The 23,752-nt window shown below is 39.6% G+C and overlaps 2 protein-coding genes across 2 annotated transcripts in view; one reads left to right on the top strand and one right to left on the bottom strand.

Moving 5' to 3' along the window:
• AKAP7 (A-kinase anchoring protein 7) overlaps window positions 1-23,752 on the top strand; it is an 88,035-nt gene that overhangs the window by 23,939 nt on the left and 40,344 nt on the right. The window contains exons 6-7 of the mRNA XM_086461229.1: window positions 4,031-4,143; window positions 15,310-15,454. Of these exons, the coding sequence (XP_086317355.1) occupies window positions 4,031-4,143; window positions 15,310-15,454 (258 nt within the window). The remainder of the gene's footprint in view (window positions 1-4,030; window positions 4,144-15,309; window positions 15,455-23,752) is intronic.
• MSH5 (mutS homolog 5) lies at window positions 8,515-10,950 on the bottom strand. Its single transcript, XM_009957089.2, has one exon. It carries the CDS (start codon window positions 10,948-10,950, stop codon window positions 8,515-8,517), a length of 2,436 nt encoding a protein of 811 aa, XP_009955391.2.

Genomic DNA, 23,752 nt, shown 5'->3' with positions numbered 1-23,752 from the left:
CTTCAGCTCTAAGTGTAAATTTAAAACATTTTCAGTGGACAGAATACTGTTTCTAAATTCTGAACCTTTTAATTGTGGAAACATGGTTTGGAGACAAGCAGAAATTAATAGATTGGAAGAAAATGTACGTATGTAGCAGATTTCCATATCTATGAAATCTTGGAAAAGAAGATGGCCGTTTGTATTACAGAATATGGCTCAATGTGCAATTTTTCTATGAATCATTCTGTATTGATCTAGCTGTTGAATTGTTGAGCCTTTCCAGTATATAATGGTTCTGACTAAGTGTCATGTATCACATTTCAAGTTTAATTATGGGGAAACAGTTGTCTAATGGATTCAGCTGCATCCAGTGTAAGAGAGGCAGATGACATTCAGTAATTCCGACATTATAAAAATAAGGTACAAAATGGTATTGCGGAGTACTTTGAATTGCATGAAAGACGGTCTGAAACCCATCCAAAAATTTGTTCCAGGAAGTCATTGAGCTTGTAAAAATAGCCTTAACTTTTCTAGGGTATACTTTGAAGCTGCAAACATCCGTCAGCCTGAGACTAATAAGGGAAAACACGGATATTGTTTGATTTTTTTCAGTCTAGCCAGTAATGTTGATGCCTGGGGGTAAGATGGCAGATCCTCATTTGTTAAGACCCATGGGCATTGTCTGTCTAGGATTCTTGTCACTGGCCTCTAATTCCTTTCAGTTCAGGCAGACCCCATCATAAACTTTAACCTTTGTGTGTATTTGCTCAGTCTTCAAATCCATTTTCATGCAGTCCCATAAGCCTGGAACTTTCTCTTGCCCACAGCATCCCTGCTTCCTTTCCCATTTCTTTTAAAACCCTTTTTGTGGCCACTTTTTCAAATTGCTGCATGGATATTAATAGCACTACATTATCTTTTAACCTTCCTGTGCTCTCAGGAAAACATTCCCCTTTGTTTATTTCCCTCCCCCCCTCCATCTACTCAGATTTCTTTCTATTTTCATTAAGTTTGAAGAAGGAAACATTGTGCTAATTATGTTCATAAGTCACCTTAACCAGTAAAATGTTACACTTTTCCTAAGTGTCAAATACTGCAAAATTAGGCCTGTCTGTAGCACCAGCGAGCATGGCCAGTCTCTTGAGCCTATGATGTTTAATAAGTCCATGCCATGAGAAAGCTGTGTGAGAAGTCTGATCACCACGAGAACATGTGTGGACACACACAGACACACAAATATTAAATTTAAAACTGCACTCTCTCTCTGAAGTTATGCTTTCTTTCCTCTGACCCAGTTTTTCATTATGTTTTTTCTTGATTTGAATTGCTAGGTATGAAAAAAAAAAAAAAAAAGATGAATTTAGAAAGATAAGCAGAAGCAGCTATTGAACAAAGCTATTTAGCACAAAATGAAGGCACACAGGCCACGTGGTTGCTGTTCAGCAGTGCAAAGCATAGGTGCCCTGCTGTCACACTGTAGCACACATTTGTAGTGCCAGGTGATCCATCCACCCTGTTGAAAACACTTCGTTTAAAATCCTGTGATCAGACGTACTTTGACAAACCGCTGGTCTGACCCTAAGCTCCTACTGGAGTTAGGGGGACACCTTTAGAGGTGCAAATCTTCACCAGCATAGATCTTAATTGCAGACTGGGAGACAGGACATTGCTTGGCATAAGACGGGATGGCAGAAAGAATTTGAGCTTTTAGGGGAGAAAAAAGACTACAATCCACAAGACTGAGTCAGAATATCACAGGGTAGCGTAAATCTGGTTTTGATAAGAGTGGTCCTTTGCTGGAACATCAAAGTCAAAGAGTCCCTAAATGATGCAGTTCAGAAAACCAAACACAGGAACCAGAAAATGGCTTTGTTATAGATAATTTCAGTTTTAAATAAATTGAACATTTTATTAGCTTGCTGACATCATAAAATAAGCAGGCCGTTGGATGCATGGAAATACACGCACACCTTAACTAAATGACTTCATTTGAACTTCCGTATCTCAGTTTGAAGGAGCAGAAGACATTTATTTGTAATCTTCTGTTTTGATGTGTTAATCTGTTGTTCAGCAGCATTTGTGTGCACAGCTGCGCAATAGCTTGGTGAGGATTCAGTGTAAATTTAGAAATGTTTCCTGCAGACACAATTTAAAATAATACGAGTAGGTAAGCTGTGCTTGTGTATAGGTACATAGCTATAGCTGTAGCTATATAGTGGGTCTATAGATCTAGATACGTAGCTGTATAGATTTAGATACCTAGATCTGTAGATCTATATAGCAGTTATGCTTGTATATACATACGTCGGGCAAGGGGGGCGGAGAGAGGCAATGGGCACAAACTGACGCACAGGAGGGTCCTGCTGAACATCATTACCATGAGAGTGACCGAGCACTGGCACAGGCTGCCCAGGGAGGCTGTGAAGCCTCCATCCTTGGAGATATGCAAAACCCATCCAAACATAGTCCTGGGCAACCGGCTCTAGGTGGCCCTGCTTGAGCAAGGAGGTTGGACTAGATGACCTCTGGAGGTCCCTGCCCACCTCAACCATTGTGGTAGGTTATTTTCAGCATCTGCCATAATAATGTGACCCCTAGTACCATTGTGTAAATACTTCACAAGTTTTAATCTGTTGTCCTTTCAACATCCTGTGAGTCATTATAAAAGGTTCGGCTAATTCTTCTTTGTAAAATGCATCAGCATCTCATAAGTGGAGAGTGAAAGCTGAAAGAAAATTTTCAAGTGGGCCTGTTTAAGAGATGGCATTTGCGTCTTTGATTTCCTTGGCTTCTTTCAAATTCCCAACTTTTGCGTAGACTGTGGAGCCTAAGGTTATAAATAATATGCAGCAGAGAAAGAGAAGTGAATTTTGATTTCCAGGTCCCAAGTGAATATTCTGAGCTTCTTCTAGAACTTTTGTGTTGCAAAGTTAACCGAGCCATTCACTTCCTAGTGTAATGCATTTTCTTCCAGGTGGAAGAATAAAGTACTAGGTCTTTCTGTTAGTTGGACTATCAAGCCAAAAAATAATGCACTTAAGTGCAAATACATTGTTATGGTAAGGGTTGATTAAATTCATGTGATAGGATTGATTTTTTTTTTTTCCCTCTATTTTGATTTTAGTTCAAGGATAGTATGAGTCAGCTAGACCTATAGCTAGTGAAAAACCCGAAGCTGTATTTGTGAAGTTAAAAAAAAAGGTTTGGCACTTTTTGTGTTTTTCAGTAATAGAAATATTCTATATTGGCATCATTTTTGCCACAGGCTTTATCAATTTTATCTAATTTTTTTTCCAAAATTATAACAGAATTTTTCATGTATTCAAATATTTCAGCTAAAAGAAATATGGAACGTAATTGAAAAGCTGTACTGAAATTTGTTTCCGAGAAATGAAACATTTCGTTGGGCAGACGAGTTGGGAGATAGTAAACTAGGTCAGTGTAGTAGTGTTGCTTTGGCCTGGACTGTAGACAGATAAAAGTGTACATTAACAATAGGAAATTAGCTTGGAAGACAACAGTGAAGCTTAAAAAAAACCCAAACAAAAATCATGAGCGTATCTGATATGTTCTTAATTCTGCCATGTAAATCCAGCTTTCAGTTTCAGATTTCCTTTGGTCTGAGTGGGAGATCACCCAAATACAGATAATAAAACTCACCAGTGAATAGTGGTTTTGAAGAGAGACAATTCTGTTACATACTCAAGAGGTTTTCCTGAAGTTTCCAAGACTTCCAGTGAGAGGAACTCCTGAACAGTTCTGGTGTCAAGTTCCTATTTTGATAGCAAAAGCAGACAGCATGGACAGCTTTGTAATGGCCATTACTTTAGTAATGCCAAATTTGTGACACGTATTATCTGCAAATATAAGACTATTTTCACATGAAATAGTATGTACCTTTGAAGTTAACTAGAACTCTCTCTGCCTTTTAGTACTCATCGTCTTGCCTCTTCCACGTGGAGTGGCTGTGACTCATATTACAGTTGAAAGCAGATTTTTAAGCATTCTATCGTGTAATATCTTTGTATCTCTACATTTCCCCCCCCAGAGACTATGAAGAAGATATTTCAAGAAAAGGGCATCTTGGCAGGAGAAGAGCGAGCTTTTAAACCACATCTGACCTTCATGAAGTTGTCAAAATCACCACAACTACGTAAGCAGGTGAGCTCACATTTCACATAGCTCGGCAACAATCTGGGAAGTTTAATTTGGAGACGAACAAAGGAGTGGCTTATGCTATAGCATCATACTGTCTACTTTGTAACCAGCTGAAGAGGTAAGGCTTTAAAATACTGATTTTTAAAGGAAAAATAAGTAGTACATCTACCATATAAGCGGTATAGTCCTGTACTGGACTTTAAGTTACCTCTCTTGATATTCTCAGTGCTGTAACATTGTGGTCTATTTTCTGTTGTGAAACTAAGCAAAACAAAGGATGAATGTACTTGTCCAAAATTACAGATTTATTAATAGAGTGTAGATTGTTTGCATGCAGTTTGTTTGGGTAGTTTTGTTTTGTCACTGTGTAGGAGAAAATAAGCAAATAAACAGTGGAATTTATATTTGGATTATGCACAATAGGCAGACTGACAGTTCCCACTGTTGAATATGTTTTGATGAATTTCAGAGTAGTGAGGAAACACATCTTCTCTACGCTGTCTTGCAGGCAGTTATTTCTTGCCTATTTATTAGCTTTTTTGACAAAATACACAAACACCTAAAAGTAGGTTATAACTGTGTTGATAAATATATAGAAGCAATACTAGTGTATCTAGGTTTTTTTATTTCATACTATTTTAACAGTAATATTGCATTATTTTACATAAAGTATATCTCCCTAAATTTTTTTTGCTGACTTTATATAGAATGTTTTATGTGATCTTTTAACATTGACCAGGAAAATAATTTGCAGGAAAAAAATATATTTTTAAGTAAGAATTAAAGTATGTAGTATAAATATTTTAAGTTGATTTGTTTCCTTAATAGTGAGCATTAAAGAAAAATACTTGAAAATTTCATTCAAAATAACTCTAAAAAAATGCTGAAGGTGCACAGTTTAATTAAATAGTATTGTGAAGTCAGTTGGAAGAAGGCAGTGAGATGTGAGATAGACACATCAAGAAACTTCAAGGGCACATATACTTGCTCTGAAACAGAAATAAGGACTTGTCCACAGGTTGTAGGTGGTATAGCTGTTAAATTTGTAAGCTCACCTAAGCTTTTGCTTGTATTAATGGTTGTTTTTTAAATGACTCTTAAAAAATCCTCAGCTCCTCTAGAGTATCAGCTGTTCAGTAGTTTAACTCTTTGGTTAAAACATCTCAGACAGTCAGGGTGGGTTTTTGCCATTCTGTTTTTTGGGTGGGTTTTTTGGCTGGTTGGTTGTTTTGTTTTAATTTGTCTACCTTGCATGAACTATTAGCCAAGATGCATCCTTTCTGTGCTCTGATATTCACTGCTGCTGACAGAACCAGGCCAATGTCATTCCAAATCATCTTCTTCAGTCCTCCGTAACGCTAGATAATGCATATGGTATTCCAAAGATGCACTGCGTAGAAAGATACTGTGTATTAAAAGTGTGCAAATTTTTCTCTGTCAGTCCACTGTCAGGCATAAGCTTTGGTCTTTACTATCATTTTTTGTTTTGTTGTGTCTGTGCATTTAGTGAGATAGTTTCATGCATTTACTGAAAACAATAAATAAAAACATAAAAAATAACTATTTTGTAGTATGTTTTAATATAATGTCTAATTGCAATTTCAGATCATACAACAATATGAAAATCAAGAAAGGAGGAGAGGACTAAGATTACATGAGAAAGTACATAAAAGAGCAAATAGAACTAAAGCAGTTAAGTATAGTTCACAGCTATAGCTTTCTAACTATATTAATTTTTTTTTATAAGCAATACTCTGTTAAGCCACTCTCCTCGTAATGACATCTAAATTCCACCCAAGTTTTCTTTTGGGGAAAAAAAATCTGTTTTTCAAACCTTAATATAGCTACAGGCGTTTCTGAAATGTATATATTCTGAAAAGATTTTTTTCACTTTCCCAAATTTTTACTGATATTTACAAAGCAAAGAGTTTGAGAGTTCAAACTCAATAAAGATCTCAAGAAATCAGCTTTCCACTTTTGAAGGCACAGCATTAAGCTAAAAATGGTAAATGCAAAACACTTGGAAACAGACATTAATAAAGGATAAACATGTGAGATAAAGTGGGTTAGAAAAGAGCTATCTGGACTGCTGTACCCCCTTCAGCTTGTCAGGTTAAAGAACTTACTTACCTACTCAGAAGCGGGAGCAACTCATTCTTCATGCTTAGCTGGACAATCCTGAGATCATTGAAAACTTCCCCAAAATAAGGAGGTACAGTGTGGAAGGAGATAGAGGGATATCATTTACTTGCACATGTTTAGCTATTTTCACAATTGTTATCTTGGGTTAGTATCATTACCTTCTATACAAAGAACTTAATGAAACAGAATGAAAGAAGCAACTTGAAGATAATATTTCTATTCCTGCTTCCCTCACTAACCTCCTACGTTGCCACAGGTCACTCATGACCCCTCTGGTTTTATCTGTCCAGAATGCTGTTTATTTCAGGGAGTGTTGTGAGGCGCACTTGATAAATGCTGTATGACATTTGGAGATCCTTTGATACCTAGTGCTGCCAGAACTGCAAATACTGTGAAATGGATTTTGTAAGTAGAAGATGACTGACAGCTAAATTGCTCTGATGGCATCTGCTTAATGAGTAAGGAGTATATCCTTAGCCTGGACAGCGGTTGACAAGAAAAAAATTGCCAAGAAAATAAGTTATTAATATTTACTATATTATATTCTTCTGTACAGTGTATTTTTAGAATGCTGTATGTATAATTAGTAAAAGAGAATATATTAGTGAGAAAAATCCATTTGTATTTACAACATTTGCAAATGTTGTACAAGGCCTGATTCACTGTTACCATTCAGCTTCAATGGTAACATCGTCAAGATGCCAGATATTATTTTGCAGACAGTATTATTATGATTGCACTGGAAACAGCAGTAACTGTATGATTAAGTAATTTATTTTTGTATTTTTCACTGTAAATTATGTTAAACTTTTGTCACTATCCTAGTTTTGTATAGAGATAACATAAGGTACTTATTTTGTAAAAATAACAACAACAACAATTCCTTCTTCATAAAGGAGGAAATTCCACACTGAATCAAACCCAAAGGCAGTGTCTCCAAATTCATATCCTTTTGATGTGCTCTCACATTCATCTTTTTTGCTATCTTCAGCTAGACATACCAGATAAGATGTTTAATACTGATAGTTATGAAGGCAATTACTTTTTGGTAATGTAAATTTTCTCTCAGTTTATGTGACATTAATATTTTTGGCTTCTTGAAATCAAATATAGCTGAAGAGAGCTGTAGTATATCTGCTGATGTCTTTTAGTAGTCACACTGTGAGCAGTTACAGCAAGTTTTGGCGGTCAGGTAATAAGCTATCTAATGTCTCCTGTCTTATTTCGATAAGGAATTTCAGGCACTTATCTCATTGCAGGGAAGGTGATTACTTCTATAGTACTTACATATCATGTCTCCTGCTTCATTAATTTGTTAATGAATTTTTGTTGCGTATTCATATATTAAATACTGTGTTCAGTAAAGATCCTCTGCATGACAAGAGAAGTGAAAGGGAATCCTCCAATTCTGCTATTATTGCTTTAATGTTAAGTTTTACTCAATACTCAAATACAGAATATAAAATGCCAATTTCTGTCTTACATCCCTAGTATATTTTTCAGTTTCCTAGATTTGGCATAGATACATAGTTGTACCATATAGGACCTTATGAGAAGAGAGTGATTCTCAGTAGAACCAAAGCACTTCTTTTATCAGTCCCTGCTGATTCTGACCTTCAGCATTCTTTTTATATTAACTCCTGGGATATCTGGCACTTTGGACAGAAATGCAGGTATAAGAAAAGCCACAGAGCTCATTAAATCCCTCTGCGTTTCCTTTTATCAGCCTCTATGTCAGTGGTTTTATTGTGACACTGTTACTTGTTGATACGGGAGTCTGAGGCACATACTTAGTTGGAATCTTTGATGCTAATCCTAAAATGGCTGAAACGATCACTTTGGCACAACATAAAATAATAAACGCTTTGCTTTCACAGCCTTATGAGACTAGCAGAAATGATTTGTGATTTTTCTACCGTATTTTTTTTTTTGATCTGAAGATCGAACAACAGGGGCAGAAAATGCAGAAACCGAGTGGCCCAACAGCTGGAAGAGGTTCTTAAATTATCTTTTCAGTCTTTCTGCTTCCATATCATACACCATATTACAGAGATATGTAACTAGAGCACTTGTTTTAGACACGAAGAAGAAGAAAGGACATAACCATAGACAGTTTGTTACAAGCTAAATGTAGTGTGAGGTGATAGTCATAGTGATCATTCTTTACATTGCCAAACCCTCCTGCTGAACATGGTAGACACGATGTAATCTATGTTTTTACACATACCCCTGTTACAGGACTGAGGCTGCAGAAGGCAGCACCTCTTTATGCATGAACTCTTCTAAGTCCACATGGGGATCATCAAGGTCTAGGTGAAGAAACTTTTCCACCACAGACTTGCATTTTTCCATCCGATCTCCTCTTGAAGGATGATCAATACGTTTGATAGCTTTTCCATTGCGAATCAGTTCTGACACTTCCACTCCTCTTTCAATAATTTTGGCTGGCATTCCTGCTAATGCAGCAATGTTGGCAGCGTGGCTAACAGTGGACACGCCCTGTTTGATCTGATAGAAAAATATCAACTCGTTTCCATCTTGGTGGGTCTCCATGGTTAGGTACTCCAGAAGTGGTGTGTCAGGCAGGAGTTCTAGCTGCATTAAACTGTGAAAATTAGTGGAGACGAAGACCTGTGGACACTGTGTTCCTTGGCTGATCCAGTACCTCAGGACAGCAGCCAGAAGGGACAGGCCATCCAGTGTGTTGGTCCCTTTACCAAACTCATCAATAAGTACCAAGGACCTCTCTGTGGCATTGTTTACTGCCTTGGCAACCTGGTTGAGATCAATCATGAAAGTGGAGAGCCCTACAGAAACTGATTCCCTACTGTGGATTCTTGTGTAAATCCCATCAATTACTCCAATCTCTGCCTCCGCTGCAGGGACATAACTGCCAATTAGAGCCATGAATACTATAAGACCTACTTGCTTTAAGTAGACGCTCTTTCCAGATGAGTTGGGCCCTGTGATGATCTTTATTCGTCTGGTAGCCTCGCCACTGTCCACAGGATTGGCCACGAAAGTCTTGGCACATAGTTCCATAAGTGGATGTCTTCCATTCTTGATGTGGAAGCCATGGCGGTGAGTAAAGCGTGGCCGGCAGTAGGCATTCTCCCGGGCCATCACTGCCAAAGCTAGTAGCACATCTAGGTGCGCGGTATACTCAATCACACTGTTAAGCACTTCAGACTTCTCCAAGATCTTTGTCTGCAGCTGGTGCATAATAAGTGTTTCCTGGTCTCTGATCTCACAGTGCAAGTCACCCAGCAGTCTGTCTAGCTCCTTAGTCCTAGCACTTCTGTAGTGCAGTTTATCCTCTGACAAGAACATGAAGTCCAAGCCTTCAATTTCAAAGTCACTCTTATCCACCATGGTTGGTAGCCGTGGAATGGAGAGAAGGAACCCAATCAAAGGAATGTAGATCACACAACAGGAGGGAATATGGTTGTCCAAGGTCTCCAGTTCTTTTCGTGCCACTTCCGTAAGGAAGTCGGACAGTCCCATCAGCTTTCGTTTCTTCTCGTCAATGGTGGGGTCCACATTGGGTCTAACAGTGAAGCGGTTCTCTGACATGCTGCCTTCAAAGTCCACCACTTTGCTGATTAGACTAGCAACATAGTGAAGATCATCAGTAAAGACACGTGAAATAGTCTGAAAGAGTTCAATTGTGTTGGGCAGAGAACGACAGGTGTCTCTAAGGCACACTGCACTGTACACTGTCTTATAGAGTGCTTGCCAGTCACTAACTTTTGTGTGGGAAAGAGTCATTCTTTTCAGAATAAGAGGCACATTTTTAATATTCTTGAGGCAACCTTGAAGAGTGAGGACTGTTTCATGGTTCTGAGCTAGCAGGAAGAAGTGGATAACATCTAACCGTTTGTTCAGCTCTGTCAAGTTCCGAGTAGGTCGTGTGAGCCACAGCCTCAGCAGTTTTTCTCCCCATTTGCACATGCAACGGTTTAAAATTCCATATAAACTGAATCCTTCTTTTAATCCACTGGACAGCTTGTACACAGAAGGATGGATATCACTTTTAAATATCTGCAGAACACAGTAAGCATCTTGGTCCATATTCACAATATCTGACAGCACAAACTTTTTAAAGGCCAAAATAGGAACTGCAATAGTGCTTTCTTCGAGCTCAACTCCAACCCTTCTTCTGTCTAGGAACTTAAGGAGTCCCCCTAGGGCTCGTATCATGAGTGGGCTCTCGAAAGGGATGACTGAGGACAAATAGAGAATTTTCTCTGTTGCAGTCATATGAGATGGGATAAATGGAAATTGCCTAGATAGGATCCGTTGCTTGCTGACTTCTAGGCCAAAATCTGCATTAGGAAACAGGACAATTTCTGGTTTTCCTATATCCTTATCACGAGCAGTAGCTGTTAGGTTGGTCAGGAATTTGGCAATATACTGGTCCTGTTTTGCACTGGTCACTATGCACTGAGGATTAACTTCCGCAATCACTTTATGCAGTAGCTTGAGATCTTCATTATCAGGTACGTCAGGCATGAAGTAGACTGAGCAATCTTCTGTATCGTAATAAGTAATTGCGAGCTGTCCTGCATACCACAAAACAGACATGTGGGTCTCAGAGCACTCTTGGTCTTCTTGTTCGGGCCCAAGTGGTGGTGGCAAGGCACAATTTGTGGCTGACGGGGCACTCATTCTGTTGGAGAAAGGTATTTTTATTCACAAGTCGTCCAAAAAGTCCTGAGAAGTAACTGTAATTGACAACAGCAGGTTAACACTCATTCTCTCAACCTTGGAGAAACTAAGATACTACCAGGAATTAAAGACAGATGTTACCTGTTCAGGTGAAAAGACAGAGCCAATAACTACAGCTGCCATCTTGGCTCCAAGCAAGGTGTAAGTGAGCTAACCACCAGCAATGTTGGATTAGTTTAACAGTTTTAATTTGTATCCTTTAGTTTAGTAAGTATATGTGTATGCCCAAATACCCATAAATACAGTCGTGTACATGCATATGTGTACACACGTACAAAATCATCCTCCCTCAGAGGTATGGGAAACCCACGTGCACTGACTACAGATCCCCAAAACAGCACAGCCATGTAAACCGGTCCTGGTTTCAGGGTCCTACCCTGGTATTTATGCAGCACCGTCAGGCAGTAGAGGTTCCTGTAAAAGTACATAACATACTGCTGCAGGGATCAGCTATACCGAACAGTTTCCCCTACAGAGGCCACAGGCGCTGTCAGCAGCCCTCTTCCAACCTTCACCCGCTTCTTTCCCCCTCTACGCCTCACCACAGACGGGCAGCTTGTCTCAGCTGCTGCATCTCCTTGCAGCCTGAACGTGTTACCGTGAGCCCCTTCCCATCCCTCTCCGGGCAGGTGCTTGGCACTCCCTGCGCTCAGGCCTCCCCTCCGGCTCCTGCCGGGAAGGCGCCGCGCTGAGCCCCCTCTGCCCAGCCAGGCCGCGGCCGCCATCCCGCCCCCACCGCACTGCCGCCAGTCGCGCCCTGCTGCCGGGAGAGGGCCGCTGCGGGCTCCCGGCAGCAAGGCCCTGCCATCATGGGGAATGGGCCCTCAACCTCTCTTGAGGCCTCCCGGCTGAAGAGGAGCAGCTCCCTCCTCGGGGCTCGAGCAACAGCCGCCAGCCCCTGCTCCGTCCCGGGAGCTGCTGGCTGCCTGCCTCCCTGTCCACCTCCGAGCCCCGCGCTGAGGGGGAGGGAGAGGCAGTGATGGGCAGAAGCCCCCTGAGCAGCCCAGCCCACCAGCCGGCAAGGGACGCCAAGGATCTGCTCCCACGTAGCATCTCTGTGACCTACATCTGCACCGTCTGCCTGTGCTCCAGTGGGACACATGGCCGTCCCTACCCATTGCCCAGCTCCCTGCTTGCCCGCCCCTCTCACCTGTTGGGGCTTCTGCAGTTCACTTAATGAGCTACTGCAAATGAATCTTCATATGCAGCCCTCGCCTTTGGAGAGCTGGATGCGTGGTGCTGGGAGATACGGCTTTTGCCTTTGGGTCTGGTACATGGGAACTGCTTGCCAGGGGTGTTGGGCGCCTCGCTTTGCAGCCATGGTAAGGTCTGCCACCGCTTGAGCCTGCCTGGCCCTGGTCCCACAAAGGGGCAAACGCTGCCCAGCTGCCTGGTGACAGCAGCCACGGGGACTGCATGCAGCTGGAGGGTCTAAGTGCAGGCTAGGGACGGCAGGCTGCACCTTCCCCGCCTGCATAAAGAGGAGGTGCAGACAGCAAGTTGACAGACGTGACAGGGCTACCAAATGCTGTCTCCTTAGTGCCCTGCTGGTCTTGCAAGAGCTCGCCATGAAAGGCCTCTGCAGGCTCACATTACAACCATGTTCCTTTACAGTGCTTCCTCAAGAGGCAGGTGTGTTCCTCCTCCCCTTCCAGCACCAAATGCTTCAAAATGGCCTCTTAAGTACTCTTGTTTCTCACCTTACTGCAATTACAGTGTATCTCTATAATCAACATCTGTAACTTTCCCACGTGGGAACAACTCCTCTCTTTCATCTCCACTGCTCCAGACCCTTTCAGTTAGGAAATGAACTGTGACCTTCCCTTGCCCCTGCGTTGTTCCATCCTTTCAAATTTCGTTGCAACTATTGCAAACAATGCTCCAGAAGTGGCTCCAAGTTACTAAAAATATCATACACTTTTTCCGTGGCTGCTTTTCCAGATATCTTTCAGTAGTGCATCACAAGCATAACTCAGTTCCTGAGCATTCAACATTTGATTCACACCTTACCAATGTGTTTTTGACAAGCAACATCCCAACCTCTTGTAAATGGTACTTTTTTACTGGAGCATGAAGTGTTGATTTTGATCTTTTCCTCATTTTGTTCCATGAGTACTCAGGGCTTCGCATTTTGACAAGTGTTCTCCTGGCTGAAAAAGTCTTTTTTTATTATGATTAGTGTCTAAATGTATTTCAAAGAACTGTCAGCCAAAAAGCAAAGAATGATGATTTAATTTCAAAATAACCTTAGTACATAAGGACTAATCTAGCCATAGAATATAAAATTTTAAATAATGACAGTGAGGCTAGCATAAATTTAGATTTCCACGGAGATTGTGTATCAAAATGAAAAGCATCCACCACTAGATGTCATTGTTTCGGAGATTAAGGAAATAAAAAGACATTTCTGACCGCCTCTAAATTAGACTTTAGGGGACCAAAGGTCTAATTTAGTGAAGAGGACCAAAAGTCTCTAAATTAGAGAGAGCCCATGCATATGAGTAATTGTGAATGAAGCATCGCAAGAAATGCATGAGTGTGACACTCAGGTGAATGGATATGGTGTAAGGGTGTGAGGAATGAGACAGTGTCTGTCCCCTTTAGGGTGCCTGGTGAAGGACCTTTCAGTGCAGAAGGGGATAATAAGAAAAGGAGGAGGCCCTAGACAGCACATGCAGAGACACAAACGTGACCAACGTAGGGTAAGGGAGGCGGTAACAAGAGCCAGAGCTGTTCAGCCACACAGACTGATAAGGGCGTGTGGAGTGTGGGGATGTTTATTTCAGTAGGGTTGTCTGGTTGAGGACCTTGTCAAATGGGATAGCAAGGAAAAGGGGGAAGCAATAAACAAAACATACAGACACACAAAGCTGTCAAACATAAGGCACAAGAAACCTCGTCGGTCACACTGATTGATGGGCTGTCAAGAAAACACAGTCAAACAGGGACTTTGCAGCTCTTGGGGATGTAAAGCTGAGAGTCCAGGGTGTTGGGGGATTTGAGGGGACTCTGGGAATGGATGGGGGATGTGCAGGGGAAGGGATGGAACAAAGCAGGAGCAAACAGAATGGGGTATAAAAGGGGCCAATGCTGTGTAAAATGGGACCGATGGGCATGCTTGTCTGGCCGAGCCAGTGTGCTGGGGGAAAATACCTGCGTCTTTCTCACACTGGGGGTGTGTGAGGGGTGCAGGTCTTCACTGCCAAACCTCAAGTTGGACCAGCCAGCAAGTGGGGGACCCATGGGGTGGGTAAGGGGGCCTAGGATCTGGGCAGGGGTGCCAGGCAAACAGGCGGGCCATGACAGTGCTTGTGAACCTGGACAGAGTCATGTGCACAACTGCACTAGTGACCTTCTGCCTCTGCTGAGGGCTGTCCGCCCTTATGTCTCACGTGAGCCACATATGTGGGTGCTGTTGAAGGCAGCGCCTTGTCTGTGGCAGCCTGTGTAAGCCAGCTGGGACCATGTGTATGTGTGTCTGGGACACGAAAGCAGCAGGTACATCCATCAGAGACCCTGGGTCCCCAGGGAGCCCTGGGCTGGAGCTGCTGGAGGCAGCAGTCACACCTAACAATCCCCTAGCATATAGTAACGATTTTTAAAAAGCAAACAGCATCATTATGAGGTAAATTGAAGGAGAAAATACTGAATTTCTAGAGAGATCACCTATTTTTATTGAAATTACTATAGAATGAGGAACCCCAAACTCTTAAAATAACTACAAAAATTATATTTTCTGAAAACTGCCTAATAGAATATTTATTATGTTCCATTTTGTATATGCAAAACTATATAATGATGCTGATACTGTAAATCACTTTTAGATTTACTGAGATAAAAAGTCTCGTTCTAGTTGAATACAACCACATTTTCCTTTTTGGTGACTTTAAAGACACAGAAAACTTCCCTTGACGAACACTTGAGATTCTTCCTTGTAGTAGCATGCCCAGTGATGACAGCCAGAATAATTTCCAGTTACATGTTCCATGAAGACTGTTGCAAACCATTGGAAGTTAAAGCAGTTGTAGCATTGTATATGTCAATTTGTTTCCTACAGGACTGAAGAGGGAGGGGTAGAAAGGAGGTGTAATGACACTTATTTCCTTGTTTAAGTTCTGCAGCAGACAGCGCTTAACTAAAACAGAAGATTGGGCACATTGTTTCAGTATTCTTTTTGCATCTTGCAGCAGTTTTCCATCCTAACTATACCTCTGGTTAAAATGAAAGCTATAGGAAATAAATATGAATAGTCAGTCTTCTAGTAGAATGCTTAATTGAATTTTATGTTGCTATTTAAAGGTGAAAAAAATTGACTCAAGCCTGTACGAAGATTTTAAAAGCCATTATTTTGGAGATGAAATCCTGCACCGCCTAGATCTTTGCTCCATGTTGAAAAAAAAGCAACCAAATGGTTATTACTACTGTGAGTCCTCTATTGTTTTTGGTAAGCACATCTCCATTTTCCTCTTATATTAATTGTGTCTATAAGTTACATGCCTGAAAAGCCATTTTTTCTGGAGTGTATGTTAGATAATTCTTGTAGTAATATCCATTGAATCTGACAGAAGTCTGTCCTTCAACCCTGGCTCTGCAGGAGCACTATGCAGCGCTTCTTCCTGACAACTAAAGTTTATGTTCAATTATCCATCCCCCGAATCCAGTTCCATTTCTCATCCTAAAATGAGAGTTTATGATAAGTGAGATGTATCACTCTGCAGAGCTGCTCATCTCTCTGTTGACTATAAAGACAGCCTATGTGACTTAAGTTAACTTTGATCATCTATAATTACTGCGCTCATCTAAGTGAAATGTCTCTGGTTTGGCAGAGGTGGGACCTTACTTGGACTGTATTCATATACAGAGAATTTCAGTGGTACAACACATTTCATAATAACTGTTCAGAGTACCATTAAGACTTTAAACATTGTACAGACACCTTGCCTAGATCATTACAGTGCTAGAAGTCATGGTTGTGTCCTCCTGCTTTACCTGAACAGAAGCTTCACATCCTTGTGATTAATATTCATGGCTTGTCTTCTCATTTCTGCCCTGAGTTGTGTCTAGCTGGAACTTCAGGTGGTACACATGGAAGGTCTGTGGACTGAGAGACTATAGGATAAATGGCTTGTGCAATAAACCTCTCTGTGATGGTTAGTTCCCAGTAGACAATAGTGGATCTTGGGATTGCTGTTAGTCATATCAAGAACATGAGTTAAAACACTCTAAGTGGAATAACTAGAGAATGTTGAGGATTTTTTTTTAAATTCAGTCATCCCTTTAAATCTAGGAATGTGATGTGTGGGGAATATCTTTAAAAATACCATTCCTGCACCTGTAGATCTTTAAGGAATCAGATGACATAGGAAGATGGTCAAGTAGTAATACAGCACAATGCAAAGTTTGTTAATGGGTTTTTTTCACCTGTCCCAATTAGGCTGATTCTTTATATGTGCCATGTTAGAGGAGAGTCTCAAAAGACAGTTTTATATCAGGGAATAGGTCATGGTCTTTAGAGATCAGTTTTGGGTTTTTTTCTTCTTTGTACTGGTGAAGCTTGGTTTTTATGTTTTCGGGATTTTCTTTTTTTGCTTCAGTCATGTCAAAGGTTGAGCATAGTGGTGTTGGAAGATACAGGATACTGAAATTCATATTAGAAGTTCATGTGAAGACTTAACTTTGTCTTTTTGCTTTAGAAATAGAGCAAAACTATTAGTGTTTTGTCAATGAGCAATAGCTCCATCTCAACAAGAATATGGAGTGTCTTAAATCTTAATAAAGCAAAGTCTTACCTTTGACCTCATTAAGGAAAAGAGAACATCTGCTCTTGTATGGATCCTCTAATAAGAAAAAAAATGTGAAAAATCTTTTCTAAGGAGCCTCAACAATAAAATTCTTGCTTAAAGACTACAATAAATTTGTTTCCATTACCTTGCAACATATTCCAGATTTCTGGTAATAAACAGAAATGAAAAAGAATTGACCAGAAATCATTCCAACAAGCAAATTATTCAGTGGATCTAATATTTTTCACTCTAAAGCATAGTAGCATTATTAATGAAAATATTCCTGCCCAAGGATTGATCATATCCTCAGAAAGAACAAAACATGCAACATCAGGGAAATCTTCCAAGACTGTTGCCATCCCACCTAGCTAAATAGAAACTTCTTTATTGGAGTGTTTTCTTATGTGGACAGTTTTAAAGGAAAACCCTGTCTTTACCCTTAAGTAATAAGAAATCTCAAAACCATGAAGATTTCTGTTTATTATGAAGATACATCGTTAAGGACTAAGAAATCTCAAGAATATGAAGACTTTATGAAGGTACCACATCCAGCCCAAATTCTGCAAAACCTTTAAAGGTATGGTGAGCATAAAATAAAAGGAAAACTTCCAATCCAGGCACCTCTTCTAGTTGAGCTAATTTTGACGGAAAGATCCAACTTGCAAAGGCTTATAATTGACAGAAATACACATGAACAATGCATTATACTCCATTTTTCCTAAGCACATGTTGTTTTTTCTTAATTATAAAAACTATACCTGGTTAATAGGCAGGTTATACCTCATGCCTTATCTGATGGTTCTCAGCTGCTTTTCAACATCTGGTTTGTTTCATTCTTAACGCTATAAACCAACACTGTGTTGGAGACTGCCTACGTTTAGCCTGTACTCAGGGCTAAACTATAACAATTGCTCTATCGCCTAACAACCCCTCACCAGCCAGAAAAGGGAATGAGGAAAAGGAGAGCAGACCCATGGGTTGAAGTGAAAAAAGATTTGATGAAACAGCACTAATACCAACAACAGTACAGAAAGTTATATTCAGCCAAATGAACGTGCAGTGGTCACAATCAACAGGAGAGCAGTCCTCAGGAGCAGGGAGAAGCCAGAGGAGGAGCAGAAGAAACTCCAGCAGAAACCCCACAGGAACTCCCTCTCCTCAGCCAACCTTCCCCCTTTACAATGACCGTGACACTATGGTACGGGCTACCCCTGTAGCTAACTCAGGTCAGCTGCCTTGGCTGGCTTGAAACTGTGATTTCATCCCAGCCAAACCAGGGCAGAGTCAAAGGATGTTCATTAACAGTACTACTTCTAAAGTCCTGTTGTTTGGACTAGCTTTGCATAGATACTGCTATTAAGTTAGTGCTGGTTCCAGGGCTCCGTGTAGCGCTTTGGTGACAACTTGTTTTCTGCTTTGTGGTAACTTGTTTCTCTGTGCTGCAGAGAAGTGCTCACTGGTCTTGAGGACTGTTTTGAAGACTTACAATTAAAGACTTATACAATACTTTAAACCTGTCAAGCACTTTGCAAATGCGAATTGCTGTTAATGTTTTTGTTTGCGCTTAGGGCCACTTTTATTTATTTTTTTTTACCTTAAGTAGGCTGTTACAAAACAAATCGAAAGGAATAAAGAGGAAAAAAAAGTGTAGGATTGCCGTTTAAATTAGTGACAACACTACCGCAAAATCCAGAGCAGTCAAAATCAAAGTGAGATGTATTTATACATATCTATCTATCTAAATATATTATCATGTTTATTACCTTGTTGTATGTCTCTTAGTTATGTTTGTATCTGTGTATATAACTAGATATCTAATGTCTTCTGTACATATTTGCAATTGCAAATATTATTTGTGTGCATCCAAATACTTAGAGAAAGAGAAATTACAAGATCATTTCATATGGTATAAAATTTTTCTTTTGGGTGAAACTGAGGCTCCACTAGTCACAAGTACAGAATCTTTGGGAATATGTATCTGATTAAGGAATTTGTTAAATAACTAATTAAAAATAAAAGCTATTTAGTAGTACATTTGGTAGATATTGACAATGTTTTTTCAAAACATTTGTTTAAATATCTCTTCTTGAACTTGCCTTGTTACTGACATCTCAGAATGCTAAAATGAGACAGTCAATCTTTCAGCTGTCTTTTGAATATGAGTCCCATTAAATGGTTTACAACAGCAGTCAATCAGCTGGTATTCAAAGCAAGAATCAGGTGCTTGTTTGACTTTAACTCAGTCCTGGTGTGATGATGCATAAAGAATTTATGGGAAGTGTCATTTTCATAGTCTGAACAGAATTGTCCTCTGAATTATTTTTACATCGGTGCTACATCTGGCTTTCTCTAGCCATAGTATTTGACTGGATGTTCTTCACTGATATGACATTAAGAAAGTGTAGTATTATCATCCCCACCTTTCTCAATCCTATATGGACATAGGTACATCTTGCTCAAATACATGCATGTAATTTTCTGATTTTGTACATGTTAACTTGTATTTATCTAAAGCCAACAGGAGAAGGAAAACAGCTATATTGGAACAGTGTTTAAATGACTTATTTTTTAATTTCAGAGAAGAAGAAACTGTACTTTAATGAATTTTGAAAAACTCGTTTTAAATTGTCATTTGAATAGAATTTTGAGTAACTATAGATAGCTAGGACATTAAAATAAACCCAGGAGGGAGTTAATGCAGTGCTATCAATACATCAGAAATAGTGAAATTTGAAAATTACTTAATACAGACAAAACACTGTATGGAGCTCTAGTTCTTTCTACATGTATGTGTACTCAAGCAGTTATCTTCTTTCCTTGAAGAGCACAGAAAATACAAAACCAGTATTTACTTTTTGTTATCTAGACTTTGGGCCAGACTTGAGTGTTATGCATCTAATAAGATGAAAAGATCTAAAAAGGGAACAGAACAAATGTTAGAAATGGAAATCCGTAGACAACAAAGAATTGCATACTACCATAGCTATTAAGTGCCACAACACATACCATCTTGGTAACTGCACATTTTAAAAGCATGTTTAAAATATGGGAAGCATGAAAGATTGCTAGGAATAAAGGTAGAGGTGAAACACCTGCTGGGCAGCAGCAATATGTACAGCAGGTAAACAGGCTATAACAATATGTCACAGAGCAGCATCCACTATCTTCAGCAGAGGCTACAGACATCTGCACCAAAAGATTTCTCTGCATCTACATGTCATCCCCACAGGATATGTATTCCGGAATTAAAATATGACGTGACAGTGACAATAATGTTGAAGCTTCATCCTCAAAGTAGAGTTCAGTTTATTCTTTCAAGCAAACAAAACAACAAGCTAATGAAGTGTCCTTCTTCAGACCACCCACCTCATGGCAGCGTTGTAGGTCACCTCTAATCCCAAAGAAGACCAATGAATGCTGGAATGAGTTGAGTTTCTCAATATATACTCCTTCTCCTGAATGACTAGTCAATTCTTTGTATCATAGTGAAGATGTTCAGCAGACCCTCTGACCATCAAAGGGAGCATTATGTAGATCTTCTTATGATAAATATACCTTTAGCATTAAGCATTTCACTTAACTATTTTCGAGATCCATTCATGAAGATTTTTGCAGACTGATTTCAAAGAAAATTTGTTTATGGTAAAATAGTGTAAAATGAAATTATATACACATTAAAGAAAGTTATCACGTGCCAAACTGTATTCAGCCTGTAAACTGTGATAAGGTTCTCTTCAGTGGCTAATAAGGAGAAGTTTGGTATCAGACTTTCCCTGTGATATCTCTGAGGTAGAAAAACTTCAAGAAGTCTGTTCCTTGGTGGGAATCACCCAGCAGGTTACTCTCACTTTCTGCACAGCCAGAACTCATGTATCTGGAATGCATGCCAAGTTGGAGGTTAAAGTGCTGTTACAGTTCCCCTTAAACCTTGCAATCTAGCAGTAGCAATATGGAAATTGAAATACTGGACTACAAACATCTATTTTAATGATATGGTAATAGGTAATGTTCCTTGCTGCTCAAATAATACCTCAAGCAGATGCCTTTTTAAGTAGGAGAGCATTAGTAGATCAATTTACATTTCAGTGGAACTATGTACTGGGCATTGGTGAGGCCACATCTCGAGTACTGTGTTCAGTTCTGGGCACCTCAATACAAGACAGACATTGAGGTGCTGGAGAGAGCGCAGAGAAGGGCAACAAAGCTGGTGAAAGGCCTAGAGAGTGTTATGAAGAGCGGGTGAGGGAACTGGGGCTATTTAATCTTAAGAAAAGGAGGCTGAGGGGAGACCTTATTGCTCTCTATGACTATCTGAGAGGAGGTTGTAGAGAGGCAGGTGCTGGTCTCTTCTCACAGGTAATTAATGATAGAACAAGAGGGAACGGACTCAAGCTGCACCAGGGTAGGTTTAGGCTGGACATTAGGAAAAATTTTTTCATGGAAAGGGCTGTCAGGCATTGGAACAGGCTGCCCAGGGAAGTGGTTGAGTCACCATCTCTTGATGTGTTTAAAGGTCGTTTAGATGTGGTGCTTGTAGATATGGTTTAGGGGTGTGCTTGGTAGAGTAGGGTTGGTGGTTGGACTTGATGATCTCAAAGGTCTTTTCCAACCTGAATGATTCTATCATTCTGTGTACGAGTTCGGTGTCCAGTCTGACCTTGTCATCAAGGCACCTTCTGCAGTCTCTCTGAAATGGGAGACACCTACAGAAAGCCGTTCATCTTTCCTGTGTGTGTGAGACAGGCAAGATCTAAGAGATATCTAAGATAGGCAAGATATGAATCTAAGATACACTACTTGAACAGTTATTCGTATTTGTTAATTAGCTTGTTTTCTAATTTTGTATACTTGTATATAAAGATACACATTTTCAACTAAATGACAGAAAGATGCATTGTATTTGTAAGCTTCACGTTTCTGAGGGAGATCAATAACATTATGACAGGAACACATTACAAACAGAATTTTTTCTTGCAGATTGCTGCTGTTAGGTTATTTGAATCATTTAAGTAACTTTTTAATTACTTAAGCTTTAATAACCTTGAGTTAGGATTTAGTGGTGGAGTTTGTGCTTCCACATTACATTTCACAATGTTAGCCAGGCAGCTGCTCAACACTCATGTCTCAAAGAACAAGATGCTCCTGGTGGTACCTTCTATAAGAGCTCTCCAGACTGAAGATAGGCTTATCAGCAATAGGTTTGGGGGATACCCACGAAGAAGAAGGAATTACAGCAGAAGAACAGAAGAGACTCATGTGTTCTTGAAACAGAAAAGAGATATGATAACGTCACTCTGTGATCTCAAAATAATACTGAGAAGAAATAGAAGACTGAAAATAAAGGAATTGGAAACGGATTGATAGATTGTCGGCATCCCTCAGTTTGCTCTTTTTAAAAAATGTGCTTACAGTGTCAAGCAAAAAATACAGTAATATTTCACCTTCATCATCAAGGAATAAGAGGACTCAAATACAGTTCAAATACTGCAATATGATGTTTGCCCAATTTGTCAGGAATCTTTTTAAAGTGGTACTGGCTTAAATGAAGAGAAAGACTAGCATTTGTCTCCTTGAGATACTCTCGTCCTTCTCTGTCTACAGATGGTTTGACATAAATTCATTTTATTCATACAGCAATTAAGCATTATCTCACATTGGAAACAGCAATGGTAACCAAGTAAATGATGTTTTAATGGTCCAGTTTCTACATCCTGCAAAATTATATGTATCTTATGTTGGTTTCTTTTACTCTCCTTTTACTTGCATGACAGTGAATCTCCTGAAATAATGAACCATTCTTTGATTTTATCTGTTATCTGTCCTTCCTTTTTTTCTTTTTCTTCTGTAATTTCAAAATATCCCTAGGTCTGTTTCTTTCCCTTCTTAATTTTTCTTTCCTTGATAGTGTATTTGTAGGCTAGCTTCTACTTTCTCCACTCTATTGGGTTCTGAGTAACCGCTCTTGAGTTTCTTGCATATCTATGGCATTCTTCCCAAATTTTAATTAATAATACGGTAGTCATACTGCTTTTGGATAAAAATGTCTTGGGCGGCTTCCCAGGGGCTATTTCCTAACATTAGAAATCAGTCATTAGTTCACTGTTTGTGTTGAGTTTATCCACAGTTGCTGCAATTTTGTGCATGCGGTATGCTTAATAACTCTTTGCCTACATAAAAAGCAACAGGTATTACGTGCCAATCAATAAAGTCTTTTCCTAAAGCACTATTTCTTAGCAGAGGCATGTGGTAGAATACTGACTTATAAAAATGATTCTTTTAAACATGGCAGAGAAACACTCAGATTTTAGTTATTAACCTAGAAGCCAAGCTTTTCATGGACATGATTAGAAAGTGGCAGTCCAGTGGTTTCTTACACACATCAAATATTTTCTATTCACTACTGAGAACAGAGTGGCCCCCTATTGATTCCTTGTCACTAGTCTTGCTTTAAAACTCGCTGGATGTTCTCTTTAGCTCTAACGACATATCTCATCTTGTATCGCTACACTGGGCACTTTCTTCTGTATTTGGCAATTTTCTGCTATTGAAACATTTGACTGTTAGTAGAGCATTTTTCATCATGAGATGGCATTTTTATATTAATTTTGTAATACCAGTTATAACTTAAAATCTGTATTAGGTACATTGTGTGTGTGGATAAGGAGGAGAACAAGCTGATTGAGAGGGAAAGAAGCTATGTAAATATGGTTTGAAAGTGAAAATTTTCATTTCAGAATAATATTTCATTATCTTGAGGGCAAATTCTAATGTCCCTGACCTTGAGCTTTAATGTAGGGAAATGTGTAACAATCTTTTCATTAGAAAGTGGCAGAGAGCTTTAAAGACAGGAACATGATGTTTAAAATTCAATCATTCATCTCCTAATACTGAAAGTTAGTAAAACCTTCTCATCTTCTGTGATTCGTGATTCTGTGATTATGAAGTATGTAGTATTTGCT

The sequence above is a fragment of the Leptosomus discolor genome, chromosome 2, assembly GCF_034619465.1.
Source record: "Leptosomus discolor isolate bLepDis1 chromosome 2, bLepDis1.hap2, whole genome shotgun sequence".
NCBI lineage: Eukaryota > Metazoa > Chordata > Aves > Leptosomiformes > Leptosomidae > Leptosomus > Leptosomus discolor.
Note: the sequence above shows the minus strand (reverse complement) of the source record. Positions and strands in the feature narration are given on the sequence as shown.

What these genes read in the sequence shown, in the direction of transcription:
- MSH5 (XM_009957089.2), bottom strand. Translation starts at nt 10,950, where the DNA reads ATGAGTGCCCCGTCAGCCACAAATTGTGCCTTGCCACCACCACTTGGG.